The sequence below is a fragment of the Podarcis liolepis genome, assembly GCF_965112155.1.
Source record: "Podarcis liolepis genome assembly, chromosome: 2".
NCBI classification, from domain to species: Eukaryota; Metazoa; Chordata; class Lepidosauria; order Squamata; family Lacertidae; genus Podarcis; species Podarcis liolepis.
The window spans coordinates 76,983,203-76,998,421 of NC_139555.1; the positions used below are offsets into that span (position 1 = coordinate 76,983,203).

At 40.0% G+C, this 15,219-nt stretch overlaps 1 protein-coding gene across 20 annotated transcripts in view; it reads left to right on the forward strand.

Moving 5' to 3' along the window:
* ATP2B2 (ATPase plasma membrane Ca2+ transporting 2) overlaps positions 1 to 15,219 on the forward strand; it is a 365,380-nt gene that overhangs the window by 214,959 nt on the left and 135,202 nt on the right. For all 20 annotated transcript variants that reach the window (XR_014522401.1, XR_014522402.1, XR_014522403.1 and 17 more), the window contains one exon: positions 9,500 to 9,962. Coding sequence is in view for 6 of the 20 variants with exons in the window: in XM_083488917.1 (XP_083345043.1) it covers positions 9,764 to 9,962 (199 nt within the window). In the remaining 14 variants the exon portion in view is untranslated. The remainder of the gene's footprint in view (positions 1 to 9,499; positions 9,963 to 15,219) is intronic.

A 15,219-nucleotide genomic window follows, 5' to 3' on the forward strand; every position in this document is an offset into this window, starting at 1 on the left:
AATCTTCTCTTCTCATGAGGTGGCCAAAGTATTGGAGCCTCAGCTTCAGGATCTGTCCTTCCAGTGAGCACTCAGGGCTGTTTTCCTTAAGAATGGATAGGTTTGATCTTCTTGCAGTCCATGGGACTCTCAAGAGTCTCCTCCAGCACCATAATTCAAAAGCATCAATTCTTCAGCGATCAGCCTTCTTTATGGTCCAGCTCTCACTTCCTGTGTGGGTTACAACAATGTAAAAATACAATATTAAAATCAGAACAATCAAGAATCGGAAAGAGGGGTGTCTTTAGCAAACAAAGTTATACAGTGAAGGTGGCAGGTGCACCACCCTGGGGAGGGCATTCCACAGCTTAGTGGATGCTACAGGTTATAGCTTCTCCTGGGTCTCCATCCCCAAAACTCTGAGGGTGACAAAACTACTTTGCCACACAAGTGGGTCTGTAGGGTAGAAGGTGATCTTTCAGATATTGAAATATATTGTTGATATAGTTCAAAAATGGAGAGGGGACCTCAAATAAGATACAAGGAGGCAGGGGCATGCATTGTTTGCAGCACCTGGAAGGCTCAGAAGAGAGACCTTATATATTGCACCCTCCAAGACTACACCCTAACCCTAGCTGCAAAGGAGTTCCAGGGATTGCTTACTCATGAGAAGACCCTTATTCATGAGCCATGGGGAGACCCTTGGTGTGAACAGACATACTCCACTGCTGCTCTTTGGCCTGAGCCTTTTGGTGCTGGGTGTTCTCAAGGACTGAGGGGTGGCTCTACCTGCTCCATGACTGCTCCAAGAGCTTTTCAGCATGTCTCCTGCTGAGAGGACCCCTCCAAGGGATCCTCATCACCAGTTCTAGGGCACCCTGACTGCTTCTCAGGATCCTTGACCTGTGGAGTGTCCGGTTCATCCTCTAAGGCCTCAGTGCCTGGCACCAGGTCAGTACAGGGCATGAACCCCCCAAAATAGTCAGAAGATTGGGAAAACAAAGAACAGTTTAAATAGCATTGCTTACTTTAAATTTAACTTGTCAGTTAACTTTTCAGTTATAGGAAAAAATAAAGGACACCTAGTATATTTGCAGTATTTCATGTGAACTGATGTGGCCTAGTGCTTTTTATATAAGGCTAGAACTATGAAGACCCAAATCCCCAGCCCCCAGCCCCAGCAATAAAACTCAGAGTGACACCTCAAGATTATTGTGAGGGTAAAATGCGAGCTATAAATTATGAGGAAACTGTGGACGAAAGGCGAAGTAAGGAATGCAGTAAGCAGTTCATTATCAAGTGTATGACGTGGCTTGCACTCCTGAGATAATTCATTCTCACAATATGTGTAGAATAGCTCACTGGGTGAACTATTCTACACATATTGTAGAATATGTTCCTCTTTACTGGCAGGAAATAGGATGAAGGAATTACTCTCCTTTTTTAAAAAAAGTGCTCATTTTGTGGGCTCATTCTGCTCGGTGTTCCACTTGGATTTTAGTTGAACTAGGAAAATTTATGCAATTCAGGAGCATGTAGAGCTTTTCCACAGCTCTCATTTAATTTGTAGCTTTCCGTTACTAGTAGCCTAATACAGACTAAGAAATTACTGCGATACGAAGTAATCCTGAGGTGATGGTAAGTAATATTCTTTTGGTGCAATGTTTTACTGACGTGCATGTCCACTCCTTAATATTGGTAAAGAACACACAAATAGGCTTTTGTTTTAGTTGCAGATACAATCAAATCAAGATTACCTATGGTATTTTATCAGTGCATATGGGCAAATATCAGCAAAACGCTGCACAGGAAAAATATATTGGAGCCAATGCAATGCCACTTAGTAACATCATCTGTTACTAAATTTGATTGGCTGCGTGCAAGTGAAAGCAATGATGAATGAGGGCGCTGAAAATCATTCCAACTCAGCGCCTTTCCTTTGGACAAAATACAAATTAGCATGTTGGCTCCTTGCAATGCCTGGCAGTTTATTATGCCACATGTCCAGGAGGAGTAGGCACTCTTAGATACTTGAGGCATCCAGTTGTTTTGATAATTACTTTATAAATTATATGCATTCTAGGTATATTTGGGATCTTTATGGAGTATTATTTCTCTCATCTATAATGGTATATGAAACCATTACCCTGAAAAAGCAGTGGGAAATTGCTTTCCACTTGTTTGAGTACCCCCAGGAAAAAAAATCACTGCTTATACCACACAAGGAGATTAATCAAAGGTATCCAGTACCAGCATTGTTTTTTTCTAGAAGAAAAGCACTGAGTATAAGGAAGAGCAAATGGCTACTGTTATCCACTCCTATGACTTCTGCATTATCTGCTGTTTGTTCCACTTTTTAGATGAATGCGGTTTCTGTCAATTTCTAAACACACAATAATATTTGTTTCGCAGCAGGAATTCCTGCCTTCTGTGAACTGGTTAGTTGCTTGGATTAATTATAGCCTTTCCAATTTAAACAACAATTTAAGATCTTGAAGTCAACATGGGTTCACTGGTACAGTTTTCCTTAGTTTGCTTTTAAATTAAATTTAATATCAGGTTGGGTGGAGAAAGACAAAAACAGAATAAAGCACAATTATTTTTGTGACACTGCTTTTTTTTTACTGAGATGAAAGGAAGTTGAGGATCAGAACACTGAGGTAGGGCCAGTATAATTTGATTATAAAGTACTTCAGATCGGTTTTTAGCTTAAATTATACACTGCCATAGAAGATGGGAGCAAGATCTAAGTAAGTTTAGGTTTCAGACTAAGCCCATTCCTTCGCAGATTCATCTCTGATGCTGCCATTTTCTGCCCCTCCACTCGCAAAATTACTCTACTGATGGAGCTATACCAACAGAATATTCTACTTGTTGGAATCAAGACCCAAGTTTGGGGCAAGTACTGTTTGGTTGAGAGAACCTCAGCAGATATTTAACATCACAAAACATGCAACAAAGCAAAGCATGGAAATATAGCCTGTAAAACCTTTAAAATGTTCCTTCTCCAGTGACTCACCAAATGCCCAGTTTTAGAAGCTCCTTCCAAGTTTTCCCATTTCCCTAGCACAGAGATAGACTGTACATTTGGTAAGTCATAAAGTGGTTTACTTACAAAACCCTTCAAAGGTCAGAGTCATGCTTTTCCATACAGCAATCCGAAAAGTTGCATAGGCAGTCAAAATGTTGCTTAGTTACAGAAGGTAAATGTTTCTAAACTATTGGTAGAGGGGAAAAAATGCTACTATTAGACTCCATTCTGGTCTGAAACAAAAGAGGCTGGTTAAAGCCATGCTCTGAGCTCCTTACAAACTGAATTCCACATGGAGAGAGAGAGAGAGAAAGAGAGAGATAACAAAGGCTAGGCCATTTGCCCCCTCAGGATCATTGCTGGTTTGAGTGGGAAATGAATCAAAATGCAGCATTTTATAAGAAATAGCAGGATAGTTGCATCATAGATACGGTTGTAGCTAATGTTACACATACAGTGCTTCCTGAACCAAAGGTGAGAGGTGAGAGTGCACTGGGTGCAGAGTAAACTGGAGCATGCACACAGGATCAATCTTTCTGTTCCTCTGGCTAGATTGAAATTGTAAAGCTGTTTCTCAGTCTCCATCCTAGGAAATAGGTGTGACCTACATTCCAATACAATGGTACTTCTGGTTACAGACTGGATCCATTCCAGAGGCCCGGCCGTATCCTGAAAAGTCCCTAACCCGAGGTGCCCTTCTGCACACACACGCAGATCGCTTCTGCGCATGCGCGCCTGGCAAAACCCGGAAGTATACACTTCCGGGTTTGCCGCGTTTGCAACCCGAAGATTACGTAACCCGAGGTACCAACTGATCTTGATTGCCCACTAATTAGCATTAATTATTACAAGGCATCAGTGACAGAAATCCCTTGGTTGTTCTTTGGGATGTCTGTGCTGTTGATTTCAAGTGGGGAAAGAATGCTTTGTTACCAAAAGTGAAACAACATTAATAGATAAAACCAGAGTGTTTTAAAACACTATCATGCCACCCATGCAGTACACACATACAGAATCAGAAATAGTGCTCAGAAGCCATGAATGTGAGAAGCTTAAGGGGACCTGGACCCATGCCTGTCATGAAGCCTAGGGCCTGACAGTAGTGAGTGATTTCTGCCTGCACCACAGGAGCTGATAAAGGGCACTCAAGCAGGCTGCAAATTGGGGGGGGGTGCAGTGGTGTATGGCTGGATGTGTCCACATTGCAGTGAGTTCATTGGCTCCATTTGTGGTTAGCATGTGGCAGTTGCAGTCCCTGATTGTATTTTGTGCTTCTACTTTGCTCCTGCTCTGAGCACTGCTAAAATGGCACATGTATGTAATTTTATGTTCCCTTGTTCATACTATTGTGTTATGGCCATTAATATGGATGGAACAAGCATTGTTTTTGTTTGTAATCTTGCTATGCCTATATCCTAAATATCTGATCCCCCTCATTATTTGGCCCCTAAACACCCAATGCACACTTGCTACATGCACTTAAATCTCATGGATGTTAAGCACACATAGTTTGTTGACTGGTACAAAAAAAAAGAGCTCTTTGTTTGTTTTACAATAACATTTGAGTTGAGCCAGATTTTCCATGATTCTTATTCTGCAACATTAGTAAAAGGCAGCCTTATCTGTCCTTTCCAAGCTTGTTTCATCCTAGTGACAATGTACTGTAGACGTCCTTGGAAATATCTACAGACTTACAAGGGTGATTTTTTCTTTTGATAAGGGAAGTTCAGAACAGCTTGTTGAGCATGAAAACATCGACAGCTGACTTCTACCACGTCAGACTATTTGTATATTTAGCCCTATATTGTCTGCTTTGACTGGCAGTGGCTCTCCAAAATCTATTCATTTTAATTAGAGGTGTGTTATTGCTAGTGTGTACTGTTTGTAGGCAATTGGCGGCCCAGTATTTTTTTTTAATAATAATAATAATAATAATAATAATAATAATAATAATAATAATAATATCTTTATTGTCATTGCCCCCTCTCGGGGACAACGAAATTACTTTTTTGAATGATACAAGAAAGAAAAGTTATATTAGTGACTGTTCCAGGTTAGGGTTGCAGGTTAAATGACCATAATATAGTCGTACCTCCGCTTACGTATCCCTCCAGTTATGCAAACTTTGGGTTATGTAAGTGGCAAACCAGGAAGTATATCTCTGGGTTTTTGCCCTGCGCGCATGCGCAGAAGCGCTCTACCGCCACGTGTGTGTGTGTGTGCAGAAGCAGTCTCTCCAGTTGCTAAAACCTCGGGATCTGGCCGGACCTCCGGAACGGATCCCGTCCGCAACTGAAGGTACCACTGTATAAGGCCAAGCTGTGAAGGCATTCAGCAATATGTAACAATAGAGCTTGGAGATTGCAAAGTGATCCTTCGAATGTTACAAACATGTTACCATTTTCATCTGTGAAAGGTTCTAAATATGTGCCTATATGGAGGCTGTCATGACTTTGGACCACTTTACTTAAGGAAACTCTTTGTTGGAGTTTGGTAAATATATTGCAGTGGGGGGTAAAAATAGTCTGGTAAGACTGCTGGGTTACAGGATAAAGACTAGGGCCATAAAATTTCCCCAATGTGCAATTATATATTTTCAAAATCTATTTTTTTATAAAAGCAAAATCCAGTTCAACAGCATATCAATATTTGAAGCAAGCTAAAATTGGTCTGATCTTTCTTGTTTATATCAATATTGTCTAAATATTGAGAGTTCAACATTAGGATAGAGTTGCTGGACCTACTTAATTTTCTTCTTTGCATTCTAAAATGCATCATCATCTAAGTGAAGCCTGCTGCAAACTGTGACAGAGCAATTTGAGGCAAAAGAAGAAATAATGATAAGAAATCATTATTTGCTGTACTCTAATAGAGCTTTAGAGATTGGAGGTTGAGATTGGAGGTCATTTAGTTGACACTGTGGAAATACATAATGACAGACTCCTTTTGTCAAAGAACTTTCTTCTAAATTGGATACAGGAAGAAGGAGAGAAGCAGGAAACCCAATTTTGTTGATATGGACCAGGGCAATGATGACAGTCATACCTCACTTCTTCATGTATTTATTCACATATTTGGAATCACAAATAGTTTTCTCTTTCTTTGGATCCCAGCCCCACACGTGCAGGCATCAACATGCTAACATTCCAAAGCCAAACACAAACTTAATTAGGCAAGTGAAATGTAAATTGAGAGAGGATAATTCATATTTCCACTTTTAAAATGTATTCTGCAATGTCACTACTCCAAGTCTTTGGGAGCTTCTGATTCCTTGTTTCACATTCCCGGCCTTTTATGAAGCAATTGCGCTAATCACTGAGTAAGAGTCTGAGGGCAGTGTTTGTTTCAGTTACAGCAAACTGCTAGGCTCCTTGGCAGACTTCCTGGCCTTTTCATAAAAGAGATTTCAGGATCGAATGAAAGTTGCATATCTTGTTCCATGGGATTATAGAGCTGCATTATCAGTGGATAATGGTAGTCATGCTCTGCGCTTTCTGCATTTTATGGCCTGCCTTCCAGAAACACAAGATATGCTATTTCCCAGGGGGTTGTGCCATTAAGTGAATCCCCTAGCCAATGGATAAACATTAATAAGAGGTATGTAGTCCCACGAGTAGACTATCGGCTGCTTTTTTGTTGGTTAATATTTAATTGAAGGTCAAATAAAATATTAAACAGGCAAATTATTTCGTTGGATGTGAGAAAACAGTATCATTGGCTGACATTGGCTGACAAAAATGACTCAGTGATATTTACAAGAGCTGGAACAAATATTCATACACGCTGATGGAAGCGTGAACCGAACGCACACTGTACGCATCACTATCCTGTTGAAAAACATCCTGTGAGGAATGTAGATGCATCTCTAATTCTCTGTATGAAAATTCAACATTAATAGTATTAAGGAAAAGCAACTGGTGTATTTCATAAAGCACTCATTACCCAAATTTCAACTAATAGTTACTTCAAAGAATGTAGTGGTACATCACTTTTGCACAGACGCTTTTCTAGGGATGTGTAAATCCTATCATATAAGGATATTTTCCTATGTAAGCTGAAGGGATATGCTGTGAAGGAAGAATCTAAGGCTGCAGCTCTATTTCTGTGGTAATATGAAATATGTGACTATACCAGATGAAATATTTGTCTGGAACTGGAAAATGCAACACATCAATCAAATTGAGTGAATATTCAAAAATATTCCTGTGTTTTTAGTGTTATATGTCGAATTCTCGTGAGATATTAATCTTTTTTAGGCTCAGAGACTTCCTGTGATCCCATCCAGTCTGACATAAGTTTTCATGCTAACAGACCTGTCTACAAGTATAAATATTGAGGATCAAATTAAATATCATCCAGGGGATCTGGGATCAGGATCACTGTTGCGGTTTCATTAAAAAGATGGGGCTGCAAATTTGGTCAGAGAAGCTGCATTTGTGGAGGATATATCAAACCCTTGCCCCTCTGTGCCACTCCCCCAGTTTGCCTGTTGTACTTATAGCAGAGGTCACCAATGTTGTGTCTGTGGGCAATGGTGCGCCACCGAGGTCTTCCATTCATGCCAGCAAAGCCTCTGAGCTCCTTTCTTCACTGCCCCTTGGTCATGAGGTGGTGAGGGTGGTTACCTTGAAAAGTACATATAGCTGAAGGAAGACTCGTGCTCTTTCCCACTTTTTCCAAGGCTCAGGTGAAGTCTACTGGACCTGACATTCCCCCTTAACCCTTAGAAAAGTGAGGTGTGTATGTTTGCGCAAGTGTACATGTCCCCCCCCCTTTATGTCTCCTGATATGTGTGGGGGTTGGTCCAGGAAAGGGGCAAAGAAGTAGCAAGAGGGGGTGGTATCCACTGTACACATGAAAAATTCAAATGTCACCTAAAAAGGTTGGCAATCCCTGACGTTTTCCCATTGTGGCAAATAGCAGCTTTGGTGGTGAGGGGTGCTTTGGAGTGGGGAACTGGCAAAAAAGAGGACAGCTCCCCATCCCATCAATAACACTTCCCCAATCAAATTAGCTGCATTGAAGTTTGTTTGTTTGTTTAATGCTGGCGGCTCTTTCCTACTTTATGTCCAGTTGAGTCCTTAAGTGCTTCCCCATCTGTTTTGATTACTTTTTTATGTTAGAGTGGGAAGTGGGAAGTGAAATATATTAATTACAAAAACTATGAGATAATGCAACCAGAAGAGGAAAACACTTTTGCAATGACATCTGGGTCTGGATTAGATGAAATAATTGATAAAGTGATATATTTAATGAAGTGATGAGCAATCTGTGTTCCCACGCAGTCTGACAGACTTTCTGTTGAGCCAGTGAAACTCCCACAGACATCCATTGCTCTGGACCAGGAAAGTAATAACAACTGCAGAAATTCTCCTGTGTGCTTCACACATCCTTGGATTCCTTCTGTAAGAGGAATGCATGCATGTGGCTTCTAAAAGGTGTCATATTAGGGTTTGGAAATGTCTTTTTTCAGCTGTGCAGAACAGCAAAAAATATTTTCAAAGGTTTGAGTTTATCGAACTATGGACAGGCACTAACCCACTTAAAGAAAACAAAACCCTTTAATCTTAGCTGAATTCTTCGTGGCGAAGTATAAGACCTAGCTTCAGCATTTTGTCCAGAGCTCATTAGTATATGTGTCTGAGAAAGAGAATTTTAAAATATGTTAAATAACTGCTTTTTCTCACAGATAATCTCTGTGCATCTGGCTATTGCACATTAAAGTCCCTTGAAGGTAGGTGTGTTTGCCTGTTTGGAGTTCTGCAAAGGAATATTCAGCTCTCACTAAGTAAGGGTATCAAATGTGCTGGTGAGTCAGATAACAGGTGGTGCTGAAGGAGAGCAACTTTCCCCATTTGTATGACACAGAGGACTTGCTGTTTAGTCTAAGCACTCAAGTGTTTTTTTTTTATTATCTTCCTCATGTTTGTGTTTATCTTCGAAGCTGCAAAGCTCAATTTATTTAAATGTATTCCAGATTGGAAATGAAAATGCCCTGTTTTCAATTTCACTTTCCTTGAACTGAAAAACAGTTTCTATAATAGATGAAAACATAAGTAATAGTTCTCAATTAATTTTTATTACTTCATAGGTGTGTGTGTGTGTGTGTGTGTGTGTGTGTGTGTGTGTTCTTGTCAGATGAAAGTTTGACAGAGCAGTGTGAACAAGAGCCACTACCAGAGGCTGTTGGGCTAATGGCATACTTATTAATATTCATGAGGCATCTCATTTAGCTTGTGCGCTCGGGATTTGATTAAAGTAAGGACTGCCGCTATTGCTGCTGGAGCTGGAAAGAGCCTTGTGGGTGACACAGCTAGTTCTGTGGAGCCAGCTAATACTGTAATTTTGTGAAATCTTCACAGGGCTGTTGTAAAGCCTTCTGTGCGACGGGCTTCTGTTTTTAAGCCCCATTTCATGGTTTGGTGATGGAATAAATTTCAGTGCCTCTTGCTCCATTTTCTAACGTGTGCTCTGTATTTATTTCTTAAGGTCTGAAGGAAGCGATGATCATGTAGATGCCAACAGCCTGGGTGCAGCATAATGGGAAACGGTGAATGGGGTGGAACTGGTCTGCAACCTTGAAAGCAGCCATTCTGTGGACAGAGACACATCAGTCATTCCTCGCTTTCTCAACTGTTACTACTGGCGGCATAAAGTGGATTCGTTCTACTGTTTAGGCCGGAACTTGAGCTTCCACCCTTGCAAATTTTTGAGCTGCATACAGTGCAGTGTGGAGCAATACCATCAGCAACAATGGGTGACATGACAAATAGCGATTTTTATTCAAAGAACCAAAGAAATGAGGCCAATCATGCAGGAGAATTTGGGTGCACGCTTCTGGATCTGCGCTCCCTCATGGAACTTCGAGGAACAGAAGCAGTAGTAAAAATTAAAGAGACATATGGGGACACTGAGGGCCTCTGCAGACACTTGAAAACATCGCCAACAGAAGGTAGGCAATGATATAGTTTTCTTTTCCCACTAGAGCCAGAGGTTCAGGGCTTTTTGTGTGTGCATTGCTGTAATCCTTCTTTCGCAAAGCAGGTTTCTGTCGTACATTTTATTTTACATGCTTCAGAGAGGAGCAGACTGAGACAAATATAGCCACTGTTAAAGCTTGTGCTGTGTGAGAGTCCAAAAATAGTGCTGCTCTTATAAAGTTGTTAAATATGCTAACTTGATTTTTAAAGCAGAATTATTTTTAGAGAAATGCATGAGAAAAATTCCATTAAATTTTCTGCTAGGTCATACATGCAATCCTGCTCAGTGTATCCATGTGAACGACATTATTTTTCATATTATTCTTGCTATTCTGCAGTATTTATACCTTCTGTTCATGTATGCCATCTCTGTTTATGTATCTGCATTTGCTTTGGATGCTTGAAACATTGACCTGTAGTCTGTGCCACAGTCTGACAGACAGTCACATAATTCCCCCCCCCTCCTGTAATCACCTTTGGACACTTTATTCATTGTCCCCCATTTTAGTGCATTACACAAAACATCCTTTTTCTGTGTAGGGAAAGTTGCTTATAGTAATGTAAAAGACAGTTTGATTAACAAATCAGGAAAGCAGAAGTACCAAGATTTATCCCTATTTACATTCTGATCCTAATTTTGTTTGTTTAATAGTCCATGTCTCTGTCGCTGTCATTGTATTATGTGATGTTAGGTTAGTGGAACTGTTGGCAATGGCCATTTATCCTAGCAAGAGTTGGGACTGGTAACTTGCAGCCCTAATTTTAGGTAAATTTTATTCCGCATAGGTATATATGAGGTTACACTTTTGGGGCAGACCAAGAAACAAGGCCAGAAGTACATGAATCAAAACATTTTGCTTTATAGGCTTGCTAGCTTGTAGTTCATTCCGAAGTAATGATAAGAACAATGTGCTATTTGAAATAAACATGGGAGTCTTTATTAAAATAGAAACCAGGCCACATATTTAAATACTTTTTCTTATACTTTGAAGTAACTATCATTCTCCTTATTCCCATATTAGAGGAAGTATGGGTTAGAGGAAAAGTTGGTTGTACTGTAGGAAACCGTGGTCTGTTTTAAAACACCTTGCTAGACAAAACCTTTTAGCTATTAAATTGTCATGAATTAATACACTTTCAAATGAGGTCCTTGTTTTAACTTCAGAACAATATAAATATACTAAGCATGGGGGGAAATAGACTATCTATACAAGATACATTTCTTTGGACATTTTGTTTAAGCTGTTGAAAATATGTAGTACTATATCATGAATGTACAGTATCTGGCACGTAGATTTAGTGTGCATTGGGCATGGTTTTGTATGCTCTGTGAGAACAATTAAATATAGCAATATATTTGAGACATTTAAGACCAAACTCTTGGGATGTGTACAATACAATCTATAGTTCAATTTTGCAGTTGCATAACCTTGTTGCGAACACAGTACATAGTTTAGCTTCAGAAGGATTCTATATTGCATTATTTACGGAAGAGGCAACGATGAAGAAATCTAATCCTGCTTAGCAGAACAGGCTATTCAATTCCATTTCGTCTGCAATACAAAGTAGTTCAAAAGTAATCTGTATTTAAGGTACGAGTACCAAATTCCATGTGTGCTGTGAATGATGGAAAGGAGTGAAGACTGGCAATTCCACAAAGGATTCAGAATTTAGCCTCAGAGGCTGATGCCTTCTATCTTGTCAATTAGCCTATGTACTAGGAAAGAGCATATCAAAGGCTGAAGTATACATAATACTGAAATATATGTTTGGCAGGATTTCTAATAGGCTGGAATAGTGCAGCTTAGACGACAAATACTATATAGAATGAAGGTTAATAATTGTGCACTATTTTTTATAGTATTAAGGTACAGAAGTAGACACAGTGTAGCTTCACATAATGAATGAAAATATGACAAGCAATAATCTGATGGCATGAAAACATCTATATTTTTGCTTCTATAGTTCAGGAGGCATGGGCAGTAAATGTTGGTGTGACCTCCAGAACTGCAGGGGTTGAAACACGAGCAAGTAGTAGTTGCCAGCTGACTGTTGAAGCAAGAGTAAAAGCAAGATCCAACAGGGAAAGGTCCTCAGCTTTAAAGCAATGTGTTTTAAATGTGAATGGGATGGGGAAAGATTCGGGTGAAAGAATCAACAGAAGTTTGGATTACATTATCTGTGATTTCTTCCTACTCTATTATTTGGAATTTTTCATTGTGATAATCTACCAGGGGGCATGGAATCCCTCAACTGTTTATGCGATCCCTAGACTTGGCATGTGATCTGTTGACTTGGCTTGTGACATGTTTTGTGGAAACTGCTGAGATACAAAAGGTGCCCGCTATCTGTACTTTCGGGAAACAATTGAATACATTCTTGTTTCAACTAGTTTTTCCTGCTGGTTTCTGCCTTAGGTGCTCATTTTGCACTGTTTTAAAACACACCTTCAGCTTTTTTTGTATTATTTTTTAAAAAAGCCATATTTTTAGCTGTAATGTTTGTAAATTGCATTCAAACAAATGTAGAAGGAGATTCACAAGTAAACAAATAAATACATAATGCCCATCACTTTTATTCTCTAAACAACAAATATAAACATAATAGAATTCTCTTACTTGGTATATTTTTGTTTTAGTGATATTCTTTTACAATATGTGGCTTGATAATGCTATTAGGAAGACACAGTGGTAGCTGTTCCCACATCTAAAGGTCAGGTTTTCTTTCAAGAAAAAAATGTGCTGGTTTCAGTGGTAAAAACATTGAAGTCACAAGAAGAGGCAAGAACTGTCATCCATGGGGTTGCACTCCCCTGGAACGAGACTCTCCATAGCTTAAGGGTACTCCTTGGTCCAACATTGACAATGGAGGCTTAGGTGGCCTTGGTGGCTAGTAGTGCCTATGTCCAGGTACAACCTATTTTCAACAGAGATGACTTTGCTACTGTACTCCATAGTTGGTAACTTCCAGATTGGATTGTTGCAAAGTGCTCTGCATGGGAGTTCACTAGAAGGATTCACAATCCAAAATGCAGTATGTGGCTTGATAATGCTGTTAGGAAGACCCAGTTGTAGTTGTTCCCACATCTATAGGTCAGGTTTTCTTTCAAGAAAAAAATGTGCTGGTTTCAGTGGTAAAAACATTGAAGTCACAAGAAGAGGCTCACTGGGTGACCGTGGGTCAGCCAGTATCTCTTGTCCAGTCTATGTCCTATGATTGAAGTCAAAATAAAAAGGACACAGGATCTCCTTGGAGCAAGCATGGGATACAAATGTAATAATTACAAACAGCCTCTTGCTCATGCCCTCTGTGTGAGATAGGAGTGATTGGGAGACACACAAGGAGAATTGCCACCACTGTGTTAAGTACCATAAATCTGGGCATTATGGCATTTAAAAGGGGAAGGAGAAGACCTGAGTTTGCTCATTGCTGATAATTAAGTAGCAATAGACAGAGCAGCCAGATAAGGGTGAGATCAGCTCCAGGTTTCTAATTCAAGATACTTTTTTTTACCTTGATTCCTTTACTAAACTAAGAGATATCAGAAACTGCATAAAAAGACAATAAACAAGTTACTGGATAAACAGAGACACAATTATGAATAAAGTGTCTGCAGCAGGCTAAATCTTCATGTAAGTAATATCCTGAGTGCAGTTATTAAACCTTATGGGATAAGAGCTGATGAAACAGCCTTATCTTTTATGCAGGAATCCCTCTGTGGATTAGAGGTATAGAGTAGCCTCTCTTTCTGCTTGTGGCTCTTCGCTACCCATACATCAAAGATGAGCCAGGAGAGAGAGGCAAGTGGATAGATCCAGAGTGGATACACCGGGTGGGTCCTGCCAAAAGGCCAAGCACAGTGTTTTCCCTGCTTATTCATCATGTGTATTTGTGTGTGAACTGAACTCTGACAAATCTAACAAAGGCAAAATCATTTAACTGTAACTGAGAAACACTGGCACTGCACTGGCAAAGTGCTTTCAGCTTCACTAATTGATACAACTTGAAAGTAAAACATATTTTATTTGCTTAAATGATTACCTTTGCAGTTGTGTGGATGAAGATCCCACTGAGGAAGTAACAAGCTTACCCCACTGCTGTTTAAAAATTATTGTGTTAGCCTCTGTTTCTCTTTAAAGTGTACCCTAGTGAAAATGAGTTTACATCAGTGTTTTGAATGCTGCTTAGGTGAAAATGAACATATTAAAGAAGGTCATATTATTTTCCTGAACCATTTCAATTTACTGCTTCCTTGAAGCGCAAGTATTTGATGAACTAATTAGACAAGACAAGTTATGGATCATTGCTGTGTGAACTTTTCAAGTAAGTTAGCTTTGAAAAGCCTAGTTGTGATTTTTAGAGATAATATAACACATGGGCCCTCAAAACAAGTACCGTACCTTGAAATGTTGCTAACGGTGGTTCCCTGGTGACAGTGAAATCGATTAGCAATTAAAAAATGCAAGTTTGATTGCATATAAAGAAGTTCGCTCTTACCTTACTGCAGGGAGTGAATGCTGTGCGTATGCTGTTTTCACCTACAAGGGTCGTCATAAGGAAATGCAACTGTAGGCATTCTTCATAAGTCGTAATTCAGCAGGTTCAACTGGAGTTTGTTGTTGAAGATCCTTTCAGCACCAGAGTATCCTGGGAGGCTGAAATGCCCCCCCCCCTGGTTTCTGAATACTGCCCTTTCTGATGTCAGATTTGTGTCCGTTTATTCTTTTGCATAGCGACTGGCCAGTTTACTTCATTTAGAATGCCCAAAGGTGTTGCTGGCAGATGATAGCATATTGTCAGGTTATAAAAGGAGCAGGTGATTGAACCCTTAATGTTGTGACCGACATTATTAGGTAATTATTTAGCCTAATCATACATGGGGAGAGAGTAAGCACCAGGGCCTGGATTTAGTCCCTGGGTTTATTTCTCTCTTATGTTGTTTGTTGTTGCTGTTGAGCAGCTCTTTTAGGTTAGGAAGCTGTCTGTGAGCAAAGATCTTCAACCGTCTGTGAGAGGGAGGCATCGTGGTCCAGACTGAGCTATAGATCATTTATGATATGTTGTGGTTTTAACTGAGAGCTACAGGTGACAACAGGTGGTGTTCTGGTTCTGAGAGCCAGTGTGGTGTAGTGGTTAAGAGCGATGGACTCGTAATCTGGTGAACCGGGTTCGCGTCTCTGCTCCTCCACATGCAGCTGCTGGGTGACCTTGGGCTAGTCACACTTCTCT